Source organism: Eleutherodactylus coqui, chromosome 5 (genome assembly GCF_035609145.1).
Source record: "Eleutherodactylus coqui strain aEleCoq1 chromosome 5, aEleCoq1.hap1, whole genome shotgun sequence".
NCBI lineage: Eukaryota > Metazoa > Chordata > Amphibia > Anura > Eleutherodactylidae > Eleutherodactylus > Eleutherodactylus coqui.
In genome coordinates this window covers 59618030-59639317 of record NC_089841.1, presented here as the reverse complement: position 1 = coordinate 59639317, position 21288 = coordinate 59618030, and the positions used below count along the sequence as shown (strand labels likewise).

The 21288-nt window shown below is 44.0% G+C and overlaps 1 protein-coding gene across 2 annotated transcripts in view; it reads left to right on the top strand.

Annotated features, from left to right (window-relative positions):
• Nucleotides 1-4335: 4335 nt before the first annotated feature.
• Nucleotides 4336-21288, top strand: part of PSTPIP2 (proline-serine-threonine phosphatase interacting protein 2) — an 81911-nt gene continuing 64958 nt past the window's right edge. Inside the window, exon 1 of one of the 2 annotated variants that reach the window (XM_066602608.1) lies at nt 4336-4483. In XM_066602608.1, coding sequence (XP_066458705.1) covers nt 4451-4483 — 33 coding nt within the window. In that variant the 5' untranslated portion in view covers nt 4336-4450. Of the gene's footprint in view, nt 4484-15604; nt 15732-21288 lie in introns of those variants that run through there. The other variant, XM_066602609.1, reaches the window with a different exon arrangement.

Genomic DNA, 21288 nt, shown 5'->3' with positions numbered 1-21288 from the left:
GGAGTCAGGACGTTTTTTCCCCCCCTTTTAAATGGGGAAAATTGGCTTCTAGTTCATTGGGATTTTCTTTTTGCCTTCCTCTGGATCAACATGGGGGGAGGGGGGGGGGGGGAGGCTGAACTGGATGGGCATACAAGACTTTTGTTTGGCCTTACATACTATGTTAATGACAATACAGTGTGGATGTAGTATTATCCCAATGTATAATATCTAATGCTTTGCGGATACCCTCAGGGGCCTGGCAACCTGGAACAAACCCAACTTGTTCTGAATGGATCAGACTGGGTAAGAGTATTCAAGTGTGATGCCAGTATTGATGTAGGAATGTTAGTATCTATATTAATAAGGGAAATGGTAATAATTGGCAGGACGAGAAGGGTCTCGATTTGGGAGTACTGTAATCATGGCATCTAGATAGTCGGGAGGCATGAAGCATCCGCTGAGAATACGATTGCAGTAGTTAACAGTATGCAGACTAGGGAATGAAAAGAAATCCCTCATAATGGAAGACTGTGAAGCCTTTGGGCTCTGGTGCTTTTCCTAGAGTTAGCCATTTACCAGATTCTTCCACATCTTGCTGAGAAATTGATTGATTGAGAAACGAGTTGGCTGCTTGTGACAAAGTGGGAAGACCAACTGAATTGAGCAAATGAATGACAGATGGGGTACGATCCAGATTGGGTTCAATCATAAAAATTGCAAAAGGCCTTGTAAATTATAGATGGATGTAAGGAGGAATGTCGCCGCCTAATCTGGATACTGTGTATTTGATCCCTCGTCTACTCATTAACATTTGTGCTCCTAACTTTTCCGGTCTTTTGGCCCATTTATACTGGGTGGCCTTGTTCCATCTCAACGCTTTTTCTGCTCGCTGAGCTAGAATAACATCCATCTGGAATATAATGGCCCTAATAGCTCTATAAAGATACGAGGAGGGGTTGCGCTTATGAGCAAAGGCTAATTTAGTAAAATTAGCTTCTGGCTTAATTGTGGGATGCTCTCTTTTTTGGTATTAGAAGCTCTACTAATAAGCTTACCCCTAATAAAGGCCCTCTGAAATAATTGAAAACTTCCTCAGAAAGCTGCTGTCGAGTATTGGGACTAGTAATCATGGATTCCTTTAGCCGCCACTAAAATAGGATAGTATTGCGATCTGCAGAATTTAACGCTGCAAACACAAAATCATGATCTGGCCATGAACAATGAACATGACAAGCATAAAGCAAATTGTGAAGGGTGAAAGTGTTAACGAGTATCTATTCAGTCCCAGCATAATGGTGGTGGGAGGGGGGAAAAAATATGAGAAACCCTGTTAAAGACCCATTATGTTCCCTCCAAGCATCCGTAAAGAAGGGCCCTTAGGACTACTTCACAAGCGCTGTGATTTTCGGCCGCACACATCATGCCCGAAAATCACATGAACGGAAGGCAGCCGCGACCAAGTGGTGGCTACATCTCCTGTTTTTTCATCCATGCAGAGGGCCAGGTGTGGCATGTATATGTTGCAGCCTGGAATACCGTCAGGTGGGTGGGTAGAGAGTAGCTCTGCTAAACTCCCTCTCCGCCCCTTGCTGGATGCCGGCAAAGGGATGGGGCAGGAGCTAGTGTGTTAAATTCCCACCCCTTGCCAGCAAGGGGAGGGGGCGGAGCTTAGCAGAGCTAGAGTGCTAATCTCCAGCTCCCTCCCTTTGCAGACAGCTGGCAAGGGGCGGAGAGGGGGAGGGAGTTTAGCAGAGCCGCTGCTAAACTTCCTTCTACCTCCTTTTGCTGGCAGCTCTCATAGGAGTCTATCAGACCGTTTGGCGTATACCGGCAAAAGATAGGTTAAGGCCTATTTTTTTCCAGGCAGCGTAAAAGCGGTCAGCTGGAATGCGCACTGTATCTTTTTTGGACGGCCGATTTTATGTTCCAAAATATGGCCCATCTGAACAAGTGCCCTGGTATCAAACGCTTCTGATGGTCACGATTTTCATCAGCACTTTATCACGGGCACAATTGCCGCAATAAAATGCTCGCATGATTAAAGCCTTAAAGTGAGTTGTTGGGCCCCTGTATATTGTAGAGGGCCCGTGTAGGATCTACCCAAATTGCCATTTACTATAAAATTTTAAGTTGCCACATCTAAAAAGGTAATCAAATTGTAAATTCTCAAACCGTGCACACATGCTGGTAGAAGAGAGAATCGGATCGGTGGTGGGGCGTAAAAGTTGGGCAGATTTTCTTACCATAAAAGGTAACGTCTAATATTATATAACGGCGCTCAGGGTTTGTTTTTACCCGTACAAAATTAGTATATTTACACTAAAATAAAGTACAATAATGGGTTCCTCATTTTGTTTCTGACATAAGTGCCAAACAGAATGTTGGACACAATAGGTATCACAGGGGAGTCACATATTCTGTATCTGCAAACATCATAGAACATGTTCATTGTGCTTTATTCTTGCAAAAAAAAAATTCTGTTCTTTGAAGTACTAAATTAAGGAGGAAGGGGGGTGTAGATGGAATGGTATCCCACTCAACTAAGGTGTGGAGACATCAAGACAGTCCAGAGCACAAGGCCACAGTCTAAATAGTATGAGAAGGTGCAAAAAAAGCTGGTAGAGAGCAGTAACAGTCTATAGAATCACACAATTAGCTACTTAATAACTGGCAAGGGGGAGGTCCCATAGCCAGGTAATGCTAACAGGTATGTACCTTAATAGTAGAAAGGCACCTGAGATGATCGTATAGTAAAGGTCATGAAGTCAGCTGCATGGGCTCACTCAAGTGCCTGCGGAATCCTGGTCAGGGGGTTCGGGTGATTGAAGCCTTGGATGAGAATCTAGCAGGGCGCCATTCAATAAATGGCTGTGATTGGTTCATCAAGTGCTGGCTCTGATTGGCTGAGGTGCAGCGCTCCTGAACCAATCAGAGCAGGGTATTCAAGCCCCGTCACCAGCAAGAAATGCTCCGTCAGCATTGAGGACTGCTGGGCGCGGGAGGCCAGCGGAAGGGACCCAACGGAAGGGACCCAACGGATCTCTAATCTCCGACTAAAATAACATCTCTGGGCACTTCCGGGCTCCAGGATTTAGTCAGCACATGGTGTATGCGTTCAAAACAGCTCAGCCAGGGTTTGTGGAAGTAAATATTGAGATAAAGAGGTTACTGTCTTTTTAAGGATGGTAGTGGATTATGGAAACTCTCGTATTCGTATGTTTGCCTTTCTGGAACGGTTCTCCAAGTCCTCTATTTTCAATTCCAATAGAATAGAATAACGGTTATATGTAAAATCTTATCAGCCTCTGCGGCGTCGGCAAGTTCATCTGCTTTAGTTTCCACATCAGAGACCCTTTGACTTAAATCTTCTGCAATGGCCTGTGAACGTTCCGCATGGAACATTTGCTGTATGTTGCGGTACAGCTCTTTGGGGCTTGACGTGTCTACTACTACATCAGTAGCAGCACGGGTTCCTGTACAGCCGCTTCAGACTAGTGGCCTGGTGAAGTAGTGCAGCGAGCCGCCATATTGGAAGCTGGGGCAGCACAAAAGGTCTGCGAACGATAGGTCCCGTTCTCCTCTCCGGATATCTATAGCCATATTCCCTTGTGCTTCAGTGGTGTTCTCACTGCTACTAAGCAGCACTTAAAGTGGTAGGCATAGATCTCACATGGAGAGCATCCTCTTCTGGCAGCTGCGCTGTGTGGGCAAACAGGTGACTGGTTCTTCCATCATGAAGAACGCACCGGCCAACGCAGCGCTGAGTGGTAAATAATTTCTTGCCTCACCCTCCATATTCACCCGATCTCGCTCCAAGCGACTTTTTTTTACGAGTGCTTTGAGCAGTGGAAAAGGAAACAAAATTTCTCAGCTGCACGTTGTTCGCAGGAATCAGCCATCACAAAATAGGTGAAAAACTCAACAATGTGTTGAAAAGAAATGACTGGAACTGAATGCAACCTTGCCCAACCACGTCAGCTTGCAGACCACCTCAGTAGGGTTCCGCAGACATTCACCTAGCAACAGAAGCCTGTACTAGTAACCCCCTGCCCAGCAGAAGATGATTCCTGCTTCTTTTGGGAACCCCCTTGTGTAATTGCATGCATTCCATTTACTTCAATTTTTTGGCCCGTTTCACAAGAGGACTTGCCTCACGGTCCCTGGTGGTCCAACAAACCTGTCCTAGCATTTCCCACGCTGCTGTTTGAGCTGTGGCCAGTAGAGGTCGCCGTGTAGCTGCCTGGATCTTTAGCATAAGTTGCACAAGTTTTCGCAGTCCTTTGAACTGGTTGAGTTTTTGGACTTAGCAGGGGCAGGGCATGACAGAGAGGGAAGGACATTTGAGGAACTAATTATTGCATTATTCTTAGTGGTGTGTACACTTCAGTCTACAGTAAACCTGGATAGAAGAAGCACTTCCTTTTCTCAGTGAAGTTTGCAGCACTTCTCACGCTTTGCCAGATTCACCATGAGAGGTGCCTACTTTAAGGAAAGCTTCTGGGTGAGTGATGTAGTCCTTTTCTGCCCCGAGGATAAGCCTTGAGGGTCCCGCGTTGCGTTGGCTGCTGTCCTCTTCTTGGTAGGAGTGTGTGGCTTTTGGCTATCTGTTGCTCTCCATATGGTATGGAGCTATTGGCCGGGCTCGGGCCACCTCTTACTAGATTTATCTGATTATAAGCTACAGTGTATTATCCCTTTAAGGACCAGGGACTTTTTAGGAATCTTACCCATGTGGTGGTTTTACTGCCCTGTTTTTTTCCTTCAGCTATCAAAATTATTTTTACTGTGTTTTTTTTTCTGTGACTTCACTGACTTATTTTTCTGTTTTTTTTTATTTTATTGGTGGTAAAAAGCTAAGCATGGGAATGGGTTCCTTCATTTTGCTTCGGACGTTTTGATATATATATGTTACAGGGCGCATACAGCAACTGTTTCGGTTGGCGTCGGAGGTAGGTTATTTTCTATGTATATATTTTTATTCTATATTTATTTATTTTTTAACAATTTTTTTTTTAAACAGCTGCTTCTCCTTTGACGTCATATAAGACCTCTAGGGGTCATTCACTTGGTCTTTTTTTTTTTTTTTTTTAGTTTCACACTTTTACCCTGAAATTGCAGCATCCATAGGAGCCCCAGTTACTGGGAAAACATCCCCCAGTAGTGACCTTAGTCACTTACAGAGCTGGTTGGGCTCATTGAGTGCTATGTACCCAGGAAAGGAGAAGGCAGAAGCGTCAAAAAACAGCTTCTCCCTTCTCCTCCAGGTCCTCAGACTGTCAGACAGCTGAGGACCCGACCTACCCCTGTTTGAATACAGGAGCAAAAGATTTAATCCTGTGCCGTACTTTTGCTATCAGCCGGGATTAAAGCCCAGGACCAAGTGACATAAATTTACCACTCTTGGTCCTTAACAAGAGCGCTCCAAAACTAGTGCCTCTTATATTATTATGTTGGCACACAACGTCGGGAGCGGATGCTGGCGGTATGAAAATCGAGTTTGAACCTTCCTGACAATATCCAGTAAACTTTGTAGCTGTGTGACAGATGGCAGTAGAGGGGCGGTCTGACATGAAAGTGCTTATAAAGCAGTTGTGTCATTGAATTCCTCCATGCGGTAAAAACTGCACCCATTGACATTCATTGTACTAATATCCACTGCGCCGATGAATGTCAATGTGTACAATTTTTTTCCCATGGAGGAATTCGATGACACACCTTTTTCTTTATACGCATTTTCATGTTAGACACCATTTTGTCAGACCGCCCCTCTGCTGCCATCTGTCGCACGGCAGCAACATTTACTGGATATTGGGGGAAAGGTTCAAACTCTGTTTCCATACTTCTGCTTCTGACATTGTGTGTCAACTTAATAAGATGGGAGGCGTTAGTTTTAGAAGGACCCTCTTAGTTTCTCATCTGATGCCACCAACTTTCCCTCCTCCACTGCCCATATGGTGGCATGGAGTACAGCCCGGGGGGCATCCAGCATTGACCATTTGCTCAGCCGATTTGGGACTTTATGGTATCAGACGTGGGAGTATGTTAATACAGTCACAGATCGTAGTAACCTTAAGGATGTAAGCCCTTTTAATGGGGAGGGGGCATTCCAATATAACCCTGACTTGTAGCAGAGCAACAGACCGGGAGGTAATGGCAAAAAGGACGGCATATATGCTGCAAATTTTCATGCGCCATAGTGCAACCATAAGATATACTATAAATTATATTTATGTCATGATGATATCCTTATTACATCATGCGCTCGGGGAAGGGGGGCAGTATATCTCCCCAAGTGCACCATTTAATAGGAGTAACGTAGGGCAGCGATTCTTTGCAAGACTTGAAGCTTCAGAGAGGTCTTCCGTGATTTCTTATACAGGCACCTCCTTATCTGATGGCTAGCTCAGCTATTGCATTATCTAGAAATTAGTGGTTAGTAGTGAAGCATAAGGGACAATCCCAATCGGGCCCTAACACCTTCGGGGCCAATAGTCTTCTGAGCCAGATAAGAGAGCAGGAGCGATACTGGATGGGCAGACAAATGACTACATCGAGCAATGTCTTGTGAAATCATTGACATTTAGGTACATGGCCCTAGTATTATTTTTGAAGAGGACCAAGGACTTCCAAACCATGACATTAAAGGTGGTTTCACAAGGAGCGGGAAAATTGCGCAATTTTTGCCTGATGTCAGTAAAAAGCCAAAAATGAAACCAATGACTTACAACGGTTTTGTTCCCATCTGCAATGTTTTCACTCATGTGATGTTGAGGGGATAAAAGATCGTGGCGAGCTCTATCTTTCTGCGATGTGCGATTTTTTTTTTGGTTTTTTTAATCTCCCATGTATCGCACAATTTTATTGTGGGCGGCAACAAGATTATTCTACAAAAAAACTCACAAATTGCAGTATATAAAGATGCGATTTTGCCGCGATTTTCTTGCGGCAAAATTGTGATCGACCCTGTGGAATTAGCCTTAGGGCTGCCGCACACTGGCGATCGCGATATTGCAATGAGAAAATCTCAGCAAAATTGTGACTTCCGCGATTTTTTTTTTTGAGTGTCAACGCTGCTTTCTCTCTCAAAAACATAACTATTTGCAATTTTTCTTGTACTTTTTTATCACATGATTTTGCCGTGATTTTTTTAGCGCAAAACCCTATGGGGTTTTTTAATGTTAAAAATTAATTGTATTGCAGGAAAAAAAAGCAAGTTTTTGTTTTGCAATGCAATAAAAAGCAAACCGTGGGAGATAGAAAAAAAATTTACATATTGCTGATTGCGTTTTAATTATTGCTGATTTGCAGCAGATTTCACCCTTTCAATTCCACGGGTCATATTGAAGGTGGAAATAAATCTGAAAGAATTCATCTTTGGCCGTTTTTTGTTTTTCTTTGAACAGGACAAAAACCTGGCATATTAACAGGGGTGCGTAGACTTTATATATCCACTGTAGCTGTAAGTGGTCTGACATGCTCAAACGTGCTGATCAGTTCCCTTTAAGCAGATTTCTTCTTCTCTGCTAAGATGTGAAGAGAAGCAGTTGTAAGGGATTGGGCATAACGGTATAGGAACTCGACCTCCTCCCAACACCCCGATTCACCATAGGGCCAACGGTCCGTAGAAAAGTCTACATAGAGCAAAATGGAGAGAAGAGTGTTAAGACCTATTGACTATTTGCCCCTGAGTTGTGGCAGGGAGCTGTGCGCTGGGCTCCACGGAAGCTGCAGGGTCTGCCTTTATGGTATGAGCGTGCCGATCCCTGTAAACCAAGGAAAATAGAATACTTCATCAAGAGACATTTAACCCTTTGCAATCCAATTTTGGATTCAGGGATTCCTAGGGAGCTTTTTCTTTCTGACATTATACAATGGCGCCATCTGCTGCCTAGAGCCAGTACTGTGGTATGGGACATGCTGGGGAAGCCCCCGACAACAGAGCAGCCAGTAATATACAGTAAGAATACCCTGGCGGATGTCTTCCGACATTGGAGCTGTGCAGCCTTCAATTAGAATGTCTTTAGACGTCAGACAGTGGATTGGAAAGGGTTAAGATATTTTTAAAATGCTATAAATGTCCAACCATCATCATCCTCGTTCCGATGTAGCAAAGTTTTACCCAACGCTGATAACTCGCTGCAACAAGTTGTCTTATGTTAGCACAACAAAAGCCAATGAAAAAGCAAGAAGACGCTCTGCGCCGCAGTTTATTTAGCGTGTTAAGTGTCAAGTTAAACTTTAGTACTTCTGCGCCATTTCTCTTTAGCTTGACTCTTTAACACAATGTGATAACACTGTGTGCCGCGCTATCATGGGGGTGAATTACTTCACAAAGGGTTTGTCGCATTAGGATAAGAGAACAATAGCTTGTCAATGGGTGAGGCTGCATTCACAGGTCCGTGTTCTGTGCGATGGGCCTGTCACCGCACATCTGCATGTTCTATTCTCGTGCGAAACTCACAAAAACATAGCACATGCTGCAAGAGAAAAATCGCCCGTGTAAATAGACCGACTGCAAACAATGGGAGGTATTTTCATGCAAGCTTCATGCTTCGCACAAATCTCACATGAGAGTATCAGCCGTAGGACACCTTCACACTGGCGTTTTTCACGCACGTCTTTTTTACACGATTTTGCTGCTTTATTTTTATGCGAAAGTCAATAGGACTTTCTAATGTTAAAATCGCATTGCATCGAAAATCACTGATAATCCTTTATAGTAGGAGTGTTAAACTCATCATCACCGAGGGCTGCTTCAGCCTTATGGGTGCCTGCAAAGGGATAAATGTAATTGTAATTGCCAAATGTTACGGAGTAATTATATTTATACAGTCTTACCATTACAACTGGCCCTTTGAAGGCAACCATACAGCTAAACATATAGGTAGGAGCTCTAGTAAGAAGGTAATTTCTCCCCCATTAAGTAGGTGTCCCCAGTAGCCGGGCAATTTCCCCATATTGAGTAGGTGCCCCCAGTGTGTAGGTAATTTCCCTCTATTAGGTAGGTAATACCCCCCAGTAGGTAGGTAATTTCCCCAATTAAGTAGGTCCCCTAGTAGGTAGGTAATTTTGCCCCAATAAATAGCTGCCCCCCGTAGGTAGGTAATTTCCCCCATCAAGTAGGTGCCCCCAGTAGGTAGGTAATTTCCCCCCATAGGTAGGTAATTTTGCCCCATTAAGTAGGTGTCCCAAGTAGGTAGGCAATTCCCCCCAGAATGCTCCCAGTAAGTAAGTAATTTTCCTCTATTAAGTAAGTGCCCCCAGTAGGTAGGTAACTTCCCATCCATTAAGTAAGTGCCCCCAGTAGGTAGGTAATTTCCCATCCATTAAGTAGGTGCCCCCAGTGTGTAGGTAATTTCCCTCCATTAGGTAGCTGCCCCAGTAGGTAGGTAATTTCTCCCCTATTAAGTAGGTGCCCCCCAGTAGGTAGTTAATTTCCCCATATTGGAAGGTGCCCCCAGTTGATAGGTAATTTCCCCATATTGAATAGGTGCCCCCAGTAGGTAGGTAATTTCCCCCCATTAAGTAGGTGCCCCCAGTGTGTAGGTAATTTCCCTCCTTTAAGTAGCTGCCCCCAGTAGGTAGGTAATTTCCCCAATTAAGTAGGTCCCCTAGTAGGTAGGTAATTTTGCCCAAATAAATAGCTGCCCCCAGTAGGTAGGTAATTTCCCCATCAAATAGGTGCCCCAGTAGGTTGGTAATTTCCCCCATAGGTTGGTAAGTTCCCCCAATAAGTGGGTGTCCCTAGTAGGTAGGTACTTTTGCCCCATTGAGTAGCTGTACCCAGTTGGTAGGCAATGCCCCCAGAATGCTCCCAGTAGGTAAGTAATTTCCCTCTATTAAGTCAGTGCCCCTATTAGGTAGGTAATTTGCCATCCATTAAGTAGGTGCCCCCAGTAGGTAGGTAATTTTCCATCCATTAAGTAGGTGCCCCCAGTAGGTAGGTAATTTGCCATCCATTAAGTAGGAGCCCCCAGTAGGTAGGTAATTTGCCATCCATTAAGTAGGTGCCCCCAGTAGGTAGGTAATTTACCATCCATTAAGTAGGTGCCCCCAGTAGGTAGGTAATTTCCCAACCATTAAGTAGGTGCCCCAGGAGATGGGTAATTTCCCAACCATTAAGTAGGTGCCCCAGGAGGTGGGTAATTTACCAACCATTAAGTAGGTGCCCCAGGAGGTGGGTAATTTCCTCTAGTTGAAAATAGTCAGACGTATAAAGCAGCATAATAATTGCGCAGAAAAAAGCTATGCTTCTTTATAAGCAAGTGCCCCCCGAACCCCAGAAAGCCTGCTGCAGGCAGTGCGTGTGCTGAATTACCAAATTATGGATGTGCTGACTGTTCTCAGATGTGCTCGGTGGCTCCTGGCTGCTACTCTGGGAACGACAAGATAATGGCACAGTAGTGCGCTGCAGCTCCACTTCGACACTTCACGCTATATTGTGGGGGCAGCGCTGGGGTTTGCTGTGAGAGAGAACAACACTTTCTGACAGTGAGGGTGATCAATGAGTGGAACAGGTTACCTCGGGAGGTGGTGAGTTCTCCTTCAATGGAAGTGTTCAAATAAGGGCTGGACAAATATCTGTCTGGGATGATTTAGTGAATCCTGCCCTGAGCAGGGGGCTGGACCTGATGACCCTGGAGGTCCCTTCCAACTCTACCATTCTATGAAAAGTAAATGAGGGAAAGATGCCGCCGCAGCACGCAGGGACTCCTGTTAATCTTAGAAGTCCTGCTGCAGTGGCGCTGTATATAAAAACCTGATTCAGTCTTTGACATGCAGTGGACCTCATGGGCCACATAAATGGAGGTGGTGGGCTGGATGTTTGCCATGTGTGCTCTATAGCTGTGTGTACTGTACTATGGTTTACCCTCTGGAGAATCCTTTATTACATTTTTGTTTTCTTACATTGTTCTTTCTTATTGGAGGTAAAATAGATTACAAAAAGACAAAAGTTGTCAACTAATACATCAGACGCAGACAAACTAAAGAAAGCAATGCAAATAAACTAAGGTTGTAATTGGTATAATACTGTGCATGTGTCTGCTGGGCAAGAACAAGCTCTATCCCGGCAGAAGAATATACAGAAGTTTCCTATGTTTTATGGAAGGAAGGGACTCAGCCAGAAAAACCCCGCTGCAGTATATTAAGAGATGACAAAGAGTAACATTTACACATCAACAGTATTTCAAAAACTGCCATAAAATGTGCAAGTAACAGTACCGTGCAATGCGAAAATAGTAAGGCCAGCCAATGTCCAAATAATTCTACCATACAGAAATCAAATAGCCTAATCCCACCTCACAGTGTCCAAATAATACTGCCATACAATTCCCCAAAAATACCACCATACAGCTTTTAATTAAAGGGGTTGTCCCGCGCCGAAACGGTTTTTGTTTTTTTTTCCAATAGCCCCCCCCCCCCGTTCGGCGCGAGACAAACCCGATGCAGGGGTTTAAAAAAAAAATGGATAGTACTTACCCGAATCCCCGCGCTCCGGTGACTTCTTACTTGCCTTGCGAAGATGGTCGCCGGGATCTTCACCCTCGGTGGACCGCAGGTCTTCTGTGCGGTCCATTGCCGATTCCAGCCTCCTGATTGGCTGGAATCGGCACACGTGACGGGGCGGAGCTACGAGGAGCAGCTCTCTGGCACGAGCGGCCCCATTCAGAAGGGAGAAGACCGGACTGCGCAAGCGCGTCTAATCGGGCGATTAGACGCTGAAAATTAGACGGCACCATGGAGACGAGGACGCCAGCAACGGAACAGGTAAGTGAATAACTTCTGTATGGCTCATAATTAATGCACAATGTACATTACAAAGTGCATTAATATGGCCATACAGAAGTGTATACCCCAACTTTGTTTCGCGGGACAACCCCTTTAATACTACCATGTAGTGTCCAAATAATACTGTTATACGCTTCCTAAATAATACCACTATACAGCTCACAAGTAATACTGCCATGTAGTATCCAAAAAATACCACCATACAGATCCCAAATAATATTCCTATACACTGATCAAATAATATTTCCTCACAGTGCCTACATAATACGACCACACAGTAACTAAATAATACCACCCTACAGGAGGACAGTGGCACAGGCCTCTGGATGGCTAATTTGAATCAATTACATATAATACACAGGCAAAAGGGAGGTTGCAATGGGGAGAGGTTACTAAGCTGCTCAAACACCTGCCAGTCCAGACGCTTAAAGCACTTCATCAAGGTCAGTTTTTGTGACGCTTCTCAAAAAAGGCAACTTCAGAGAATGCTCAAACTACGGCATAATAGCCCTAATATCAGATGCAAGCAAAATCCTACTGAAGATTATAAAAAAACGCAAAACGGCGACAGTGGAACGGGAACTCCCTGACGCACAAGACGGCTTTTTACAGAAGAAGAGGAACAAGAGACCAAATTGCAAATCTCCGATAGATCGTGAAAAAGGCCAGCGAGTACCAGAAGGAGGTGTAATATGATTTATAAAGTACAGCAAAGGGTTCAATTGCATTGAAAATAAGAAGCTGTGGTCAAACAGGAGTCCCGGATCATCTGGGGCAACTCATACAGTTGTTATATGCGAACCATGAGGCTATGGTCAGGACCACCACCGGTAACACGGAATGGTTCAGAATGGAGAAAGGCATACATACGGCAAGGCTGCATCTTATCCCCTTCATTGTTCAACCTGTATGCAGAGGTGATCTTCAGGCAATGCAGTTAGATGAATCCAACATCAAAGTCATGATCAGTGGAAGAAACATCAACAGTCTTAGATATGCAGATGATACAACCTCGCTGGCAGAAAGTCAGGAAGATCTTGAATAACTGATACTAAAAGTTAAAGAAGGAAGCGCAGAAGCCGGCCTCTACTTGAATATCAAGAAAACGAAGATCATGACAATAGATGGTAACAGAACGGGAAAAATCTAAATCAACAATGAAGAAATCGAAGCAGTTCAAGACTTCATCTTCCTCAGACTGAAAATCAACTGCAATGAAGAATCAGTACCCGAAATAAAACAGCGAATCGCACTCGGTCGCAGCTCAATGTTAAGTATGGATAAGATCTGGAAAAACAAAATGAAATGCTGGATAGCCAACGCAATCATCTTCGCAATCACAACTTATGGCTGCAAAAGTAGGACACTCAAGAAAATGAAAAGGAGGAAGATTGATGTCTTCGAACGTTGGTGCTGGAGGAAACTCCTACAAATTCCTTGAACCACCAAGATCACGGACAAAACAGTCCTAGACCGTGTCAAACCAAAGTTTTCATTGGTGGGCAAAATTACAAAACAAAGACTCTCATACTTCGGCCACATAATATGAGTTAATTCACTAGAAACATCGATAACGCTTGGAGTGGTGAGCAGCAAAAGAAGACCTGACCGCAAAAGAACACGCTGGCTTGATATTATCAAAGATGACACGAACATGCAAATGATCGAACTGAAGGAAGCCGTACAAAACAGAACCGCGTGGAGAGGGCCAATCCATACAGTGTTTGTGAGTCGGCCCAGACTAAACAGATAATAGATAGACAGAGTGGACCCAACCCATGCCATGAGAACACACCTGAATGTGTCCACTACCAGCCTCCACTGTGCCTTGTTGACAACTGGGGCCCACGGCTTCCTGAGGCCTGTGCCACCCACGAACCCTATTACCAGCCAGAAACTATTTCCACCGGGACTCATTGGACAACGACACATGTTGCCAGTCCTCCTGGGTCCAGCTAGCAACTTCACGAGTCCAGGTGAGGCGCTGGTTCCAGTGTCATGGTGGTAACAGAGGCCTCTGGTGGGCCTTCAGCTCCCATATCCCATGGAAGCTAAAGAGCTCTGCACTGACCTGCAGGATATGTGTGATTGTCTGTTTGTGTAGACCAGTGTTTCCTAACTCCAGTCCTCAGGACCCCCCAACAGGTCATATTTTCAGGATATGCTATAGTAAGAACACTGGTGGCAATGTCTGAGGCACCGACAATAATTACATCACCTGTGCAATACTGAGGAAATCCTGAAAACATGACCTGTTGGGGTCCATGAGGACTGCAGCTGGGAAACACTGGCATAGACAATTCTAGCCAGACACTGTTGTTTAAGGCCGGCTACACACGGGCATATTTGCATTGCGTAATCTGGAGTGGACATCTGCCTCAGAGTCCGGCAGCAAAAACCTTCCATAGCATGCTATGGAAAAGCGCTTTTTCCTGCATGCAAGCGGAAACCAATTGTGATTTTCTGCTCGTGGAGGAAAAATCATAGTATGCTCTTTTTTAATGCAGTATCCGCACAGATGGCTTTTCAATTGAAGTCAATGGAAGCCGTCCAACCCGCAGCCCATCTACAATTAACATTGCGGATAGGTCTCGAATTCCGTGTCATCGCCTAGCGACGGCACGGGAAAATCCGTACTGCGCATGTCCGACAACGAGCAATCCGGACCATACACAGCACAGATAAGAAAAAAAGAAGACAGGTATGCGGGGTCACCGGCCGGCCACAGGTTGGATTCTGCTGCGGGATCCCGCATCCAAAATCCGACCCGGTCGTGTGCAGCCGGCCTTAGGATATACCGTAGATTCCCCCTCTTAAATTGGCAAGTTCACTTACATGGATTAGAGGCAGCCTGTCAGTGGCATACATAAAAGAGAGGGGGCTCCATATCAAAAATAAAAATGGGGCTCTTATTAAAGTGTTGGGTTGGACTGGTTCCAGCCACCCAGTAGAAAATGACGTGGAAGCAAACATCACTTGGCCACCACTTCCTATGGGCCCCATGGCAGCCACATGATCTGCCTCCCTTACAGCCTGTGGTTGTATGGAAACCTGGCGCTAACATCATCAAAGACTGATGACTTCCCCAATGTCTATCCAACCTCATGGAGCTCTTCTTCCTAATAAGGCAGTAGGAACTTGATCCAAGGATCCCGATGCTCTTCTCTCCTGCCAGAATGCGAAAGTAGGCTCTAGGGGCTTGAAGCTCCTGGGTCCAACGCAAAATCTGTAGAGGACCTCCTCGGGTGCCAGAGATAAGATTCAACTGCTACCTTTGCTCCACTATAGCTGTGCTGCTGTCTGGGGATGTTTCAGGAGTCAGGACCAGGCGGGCGGACCATTGTATTTTTTGCTACGGGTTGTATCCGTTCACCCATGCAATTATGACCCTGGGTCCGCTAATGACCCCTGTTGGATGTTATCATTATGTTTTTTTTTTTAAGAAAGCTTCAACTGTATGGATGCAAATGCAGAAATGACGAAATATTGTGTATGACAGCTCGGCTTCCTCTTTCCACCGCAACTGTGCCGTAGAACAGAACTCCACTAAACCGGTGATTCCTGTTTTATGAAATTAGGGCAAAGCTGCAGAAGCAGTAGCCCGGCGTATTGTTGCTGTCTGGCTGACTGTACTTCATTTTTATTGGCAATGTTCATGGCGTTCAGGTTCTATCCCTACAGACAGTTTTACGGACTATGATGAAGTTTGCTTGACATTGATATTTGACTCCTTATCTGGGAGTCACTCAGTCTTTTGTGAATAAAGCTTGCATAATGAAGACTGGCAACTTTCTGATCAATCTACCATTACCAGACTTTCTGCTTGTTGACGGAGAAACGCGTTTGTTCACATTCAGAGGCTGACAACCCATCCTGAAAATCCGAAAATTTGATTCACTAAAAATGGGACATTTTCAGCCCCACCCCATTCCACAGAGAAACACCCCCAAAACAACATGGTAATACCTCTTTCTTTTTGCGAATTTATACAATCATTGCCCCTTTTAGAAATCTGCTTCATGGGACAGGTATGTAGGGATTTTAACAATAATAGGCTATCCTTAGGATAAGCCATCAATATTTCGACCTCCAGAACCCCTCTTTTAATCATAGGTATGACACTCTTGTCAATGGTGTGTCCCCTTTACTGTGCTTGGTACTGCAACTTATCTCCAAGGCTGGCCTTAGCTATATGCGACCATTCTGGTCCCACAGAGCATGTAAGCTGCGGGGAATTGCCCCCCTTAAGTCTGCCTGGCCAGATGAAATTCCTCTGTATGACAGCGTCTTGTGGAGCTACATGAATCATCCTCCTCCCGGCTCTGTCTCATCCCCTTTGATGTTCTGAGATGCTGCTGCCAGCCCATTGGCACTCCCGCAACACAGTTGCTTAGTTTGCTTAGTGTTTAATGTTATGAATTTGGTTCTGGTGCTGTACTTCTGTATTGAGCTTGGTTCTGGTGATCCATTTATTTTATGAGTTTTGGTTCTGGTGATGTATTTATATAGTGAGTTTGGTTTTGGGACTGTATTAACATCCTGAGCTTGGTTCTGGTGTTATACTTATGTTATAAGCTTGGTTATGGTGCTGTACTTATGTTATCAGCTTTGTTCGGGTACAATGTTTATTCAATGAACTGTTCTAGTGTGGGTATGCAGCTATCCCATTGCTTTCTGTTCAAACAGAATACCCAGTCCTGGGACAAGTTTTGCCCTGGGACCAGAGGGTCACTTAAAAAGCCCCAAAACAGTAGGAATCCTGGAAATTGAATCCTATTGATAAAGTCTTAGAGAACCCCTTTAATAGGGTTGTTCAATTTGGTGAATCCTTTATAGATCATCAGGATCCCCTAACGATGAGATGATCATAGGATTTCCTGCTGTTGAAAGCTCCAGCTGTAAACTGTGAGGCAACTTGTCAACAAAGTGTTCAATTTGCCTGCAGCACCCCTGCAGGAGAAATTAAGGATTACACAGTGCTCATTTAGGTAAAACGAAAAAAAGGTTTGGTACCGTGTTAGCCAGTAGAGCAAATCTACAAAATTACTTGGTTTCTCTCACTGAGAACGATCACACAGTGCTCATGGAAATAATTTTGCTGTCTGTGTAATGTGCTGGTGTGGTGGGTTCTGTAGAGCGGGGAAGGAATGCTGTTTGCACCCGCTATCTATTTACGAGATTAACTACTACTGTAGGATAAGAGATAAGTGTCTGATCGGTGGGGGTCTGACTGCTGGTACCATAACTCCATGGTTGTAGCCTCTGATCAGACACTAAGGCTGCCTGTCCACGGGCATTGCGATATCCCGCGTCGGAGAGCCGCCGCCGGGAAGCAGGAGCCAGCTGACGCATCTCCACGGTGAGCCTATCTGACAGATGGGCTCACCACGGAGAATCGCCGCATTTCGCAGCATACTGCGATTTGCCACCCGCTAGTATAGAATCGCTATGATTCTCCGCTCGTGGATAGGAGGCTGCGCTTTCCATAGCAACGCTATGGAAAGCGTTCACTGCGTTCCCCACGGCCGGATTATCGCCGCGGGGAATGCAATGCAAAAACGCCCATGGACAGGCAGCCTTATTCCCTAGCCTGTGGATAGGGGATAAGTGACAATTTTGGAATAATCCCCCTACTTATTATTATTAACTCAGAATCTGAAAATGGGTTTTATAAACCAGAGACCAGACCTTAGAGAGTCAACAGCCGGAGCTGCATTGTGACTTGTGCTATATCACAGACTACATGCCCTCAACCAAAGCCACAATCATCACAGCTCAAATGTGTGGCCGTATACTGATATACAAGATCTCTATAATCTCTGTATTCATAACCTTTCCAAAAAGTAAAATGATGAGTGAAGCAGAAAAAGATGTAAGTTGTAGGAAAAAATTGCTGATAAAATCCACTAAAATTGCACCTGTCACAGCTCGCTGCCCATGTTGGATCGGGACCAAGGTGATGTCACAGCGACACACACCGACATGCTCACTGTCATTTCAGAGCTGAGTGCCAACATTAACACCTCTCTACACTTATGTGTATGAATTGGTTGGCTGGGAGGCATGTGACCCAGCTGGTCAATCAGCACCTGTCTGCATATATTTACTAGTAATTGTTAGGAAATTAAAGTACACACGTTTCTGGTGGCGCAATGCGCCATACAGCTGTGCTACATGCTACATCAATTATGATCCCCACACATCACACACACAGCTCTTCTACATCCATCCTGATTCCCACACATTACACACACAGCTCTGCTACATGCATCCTGATTCACACACATTACACACACACAGCTGTGGTACATCCAAGCTGATTTTCAGACATCACCAGCTTAGCAGATGCCTAGATACAGTGATCAGCTCCTGGTCATGTGATCCCTGACTTCACCCACACAGGTGATCACATGACAGTGAAGTCATCACAGGTCTTGGTGGCTGCTGACGGCTTATTCAGTATACAGTATTTTCTACCAAACTGCACAATGGCTCCTCCCACAGCAGGTCCTTCAGCCCACCGGATCTGGGATGATTTAGTGAATCCTGCACTGAGCAGGGAGTTGGACCCAATGACCCTGGAGGTCCCTACCATTCTATGATTTTATGATCTCTGTGGTGGCGGTAGGTCGTTATCTTCTGTCAGGACCGCTGAGTTGTGTCTGAGATAATAACGGCTTAGTTGTATTCTCATTTTCTTATTTTTGTTCTCCCCTTCCAAGAGCCCTAACTGTGTTGTTCTTCTGTCGGTCAGACTCTGTGTTTTATATATGTTGTAGGACCTGTGATGACATCACCAGGGGGCAGAGCATGATAAGCACTCACACACAAACATATATACTGACGGACAAGTCGTCATTAGTAGTTTGATTCCAACAACTCCTCATTGAGGAACCCGATTATACTTTTGGTCTATAGGTGTTTCTGGTGAAGTGGGCGGCTCCCGTCCTGCTCCATGGTCAAATACGTCTGTTTGGTGTAAAGGATTTTTTTGGGGTGTTGTGACATCTATCCCCTGATGATTCTGCTATTGTATATCATCTAGTTCATTGTGTGCTTGTTTCCATCTATACAATATCTCTTGTTGTTGTCAGCAGCAAACATTATTCCTATTTTCCAACTAGGGAAAATCAGGGTCGCACCAGGTTCCTGACATAGGGTTGCCCTTGTCAGGGCAAGCACTCTGCTCTTAAGTAGGGTGTCATCACATTAGCAGATTCAAAATTCTCATTTCCCAACTTTTGGTTTCGTTATTCATATTTTATGTCCTCAACGTTAATATACTGTGTGTATATCCATCCTCTTATGGACAACTAATTACTTCTGACTAGGTGTTTCATGTCCAACTCAAATGTAACAGTGTCAGATCAGTCATACAACAAATACCACCAGTCTTCCACAGATCCCACTAACCTTTCATAGGGTCTGTTGGGTGCGATCTTTACCAGTGCTCCCCTTTGTTTCGGTTTCTAACCATGAATATCCATTACTTCCATAACAGTAGAAATCTAGTTTCTCCCATTGTCCCTCTTAGAACACTTGGTTTCTGCAAATGACAGTATCCTTGACAAATCTCTTTCCCTTTTCAGGGACCATCAAAGTCTTCCCAACTTTTCAAATTATTTTCCGGGACATAAATATGGTTGACCTATCCTTAGCATAAGTCATCAATATCAGATCGGGTGTGGGGGCAACTTTTGGCACGCCTGCTGACCAGATGTTTGTAGGGGCCTCAAACCTCAAGCGAGCACCACAACCTCTTCTTCAGCACATGATATCACATTCCTCAGTCACCTTTCCACATCTCAGTTCATGCATGTGAATGGGATTGAGCTGCAATACCAGGCACATAAACTACACAACATTGTGCCTGGCATACAATGAAGAAGCCATAGTGCTTGTGTGAGCACCACAGCCCCTTCATACAACAGATGCCAGGAGTTGAAAGCCCCTCTTGCCCTCTGATCTGATGTTCATGACCAATCTGGGCCATCAAAGGCTTGGTCATATGGTCATCAATATCTTAGTTTTGGATAACCACCTTTAAAAGGGGGTCTACGCTTGATAATCCCTCAATGTTAGTGCTATCATAGTCCTTCCCCCTCCCCTGTGAAATTCTATGCAACCTCTTGCAATGACACTTTAACTTCACTTGTAGCAAAAGATGACAATGGCTACTCTACGCTGTTTCTGTACGTTATAGCTACTGAAGCAGCATAGCACAGCAAGCTTTTATAACACCGACCACCTTTATCTGCAGTATTCCCATCTCAGCCATGATTAACTATGAAGGGAATATCCCTTTAGGCAATATAAACAACATGTAACAATAATAGCAATGTGACACTTCAAACTTCCTGTCCAGTATGTATTTCACACCTCATACATCCTTTCCTCAACTCGACCTTACTTTTTAAAGAAGTTACGGTTTAACTTCTTGTAGACCAGGGCATTTATGAACGTAAGATCCAAAATAATTCCTTTACTGTTGACCTTTGACATTACAACAGCCAAAAGTTTTTAGAGAATGTGCTTATGTCTTATTTTTTAAATCTTTTTTTGCAGACAAGTTGTACTTTCTTTGGTGTCAATTTCAGACACACACAAACTAATGATTAATTTATTTTTTGCAAAAAATACTGTTTCCTTTGTACAATAATATAACTACTATAATACTGCCTCCTATGTACAAAAATATAACTACTATAATACTGCTCCTATGTACAAGAATATAACTACTATAATACTGCCTCCTATGTACAAAAATATAACTACTATAATACTGCTCCTATGTACAAGAATATAACTACTATAATACCGCCCCCTATGTACAAAAATATAACTACTATAATACTGCTCCTATGTACAAGAATATAACTACTATAATACTGCTCCCTATGTACAAGAATATAACTATTATAATACTGCCTCCTATGTACAAGAATATAACTACTATAATACTGCCCCCCTATGTACAAGAATATAACTACTATAATACTGCCCCTATGTACAAGAATATAACTACTATAATACTGCTCCCTATGTACAAAATATAACTACTATAATACTGCCCCCTATGTACAAGAATATAACTACTATAATACTGCTCCTATGTACAAGAATATAACTACTATAATACTGCTCCTATGTAAAAGAATATAACTACTATAATACTGCCCCCCTATGTACAAGAATATAACTACTATAATACTGCTCCTATGTACAAGAAAATAACTATTGTATTACTGCCCCCTATGTACAAGAATATAACTACTATAATACTGCCCCCTATGTACAAGAATATAATTACCATAATACTGCTCCTATGTACAAGAATATAACTACTATAATACTACCTCCCCATGTACAAGAATATAACTACTATAATACTACCCCCCTATGTACAAGAATATAACTACTATAATACTGCTCCTATGTACAAGAAAATAACTATTGTATTACTGCCCCCTATGTACAAGAATATAACAACTATAATACTGCCCCCTATGTACAAGA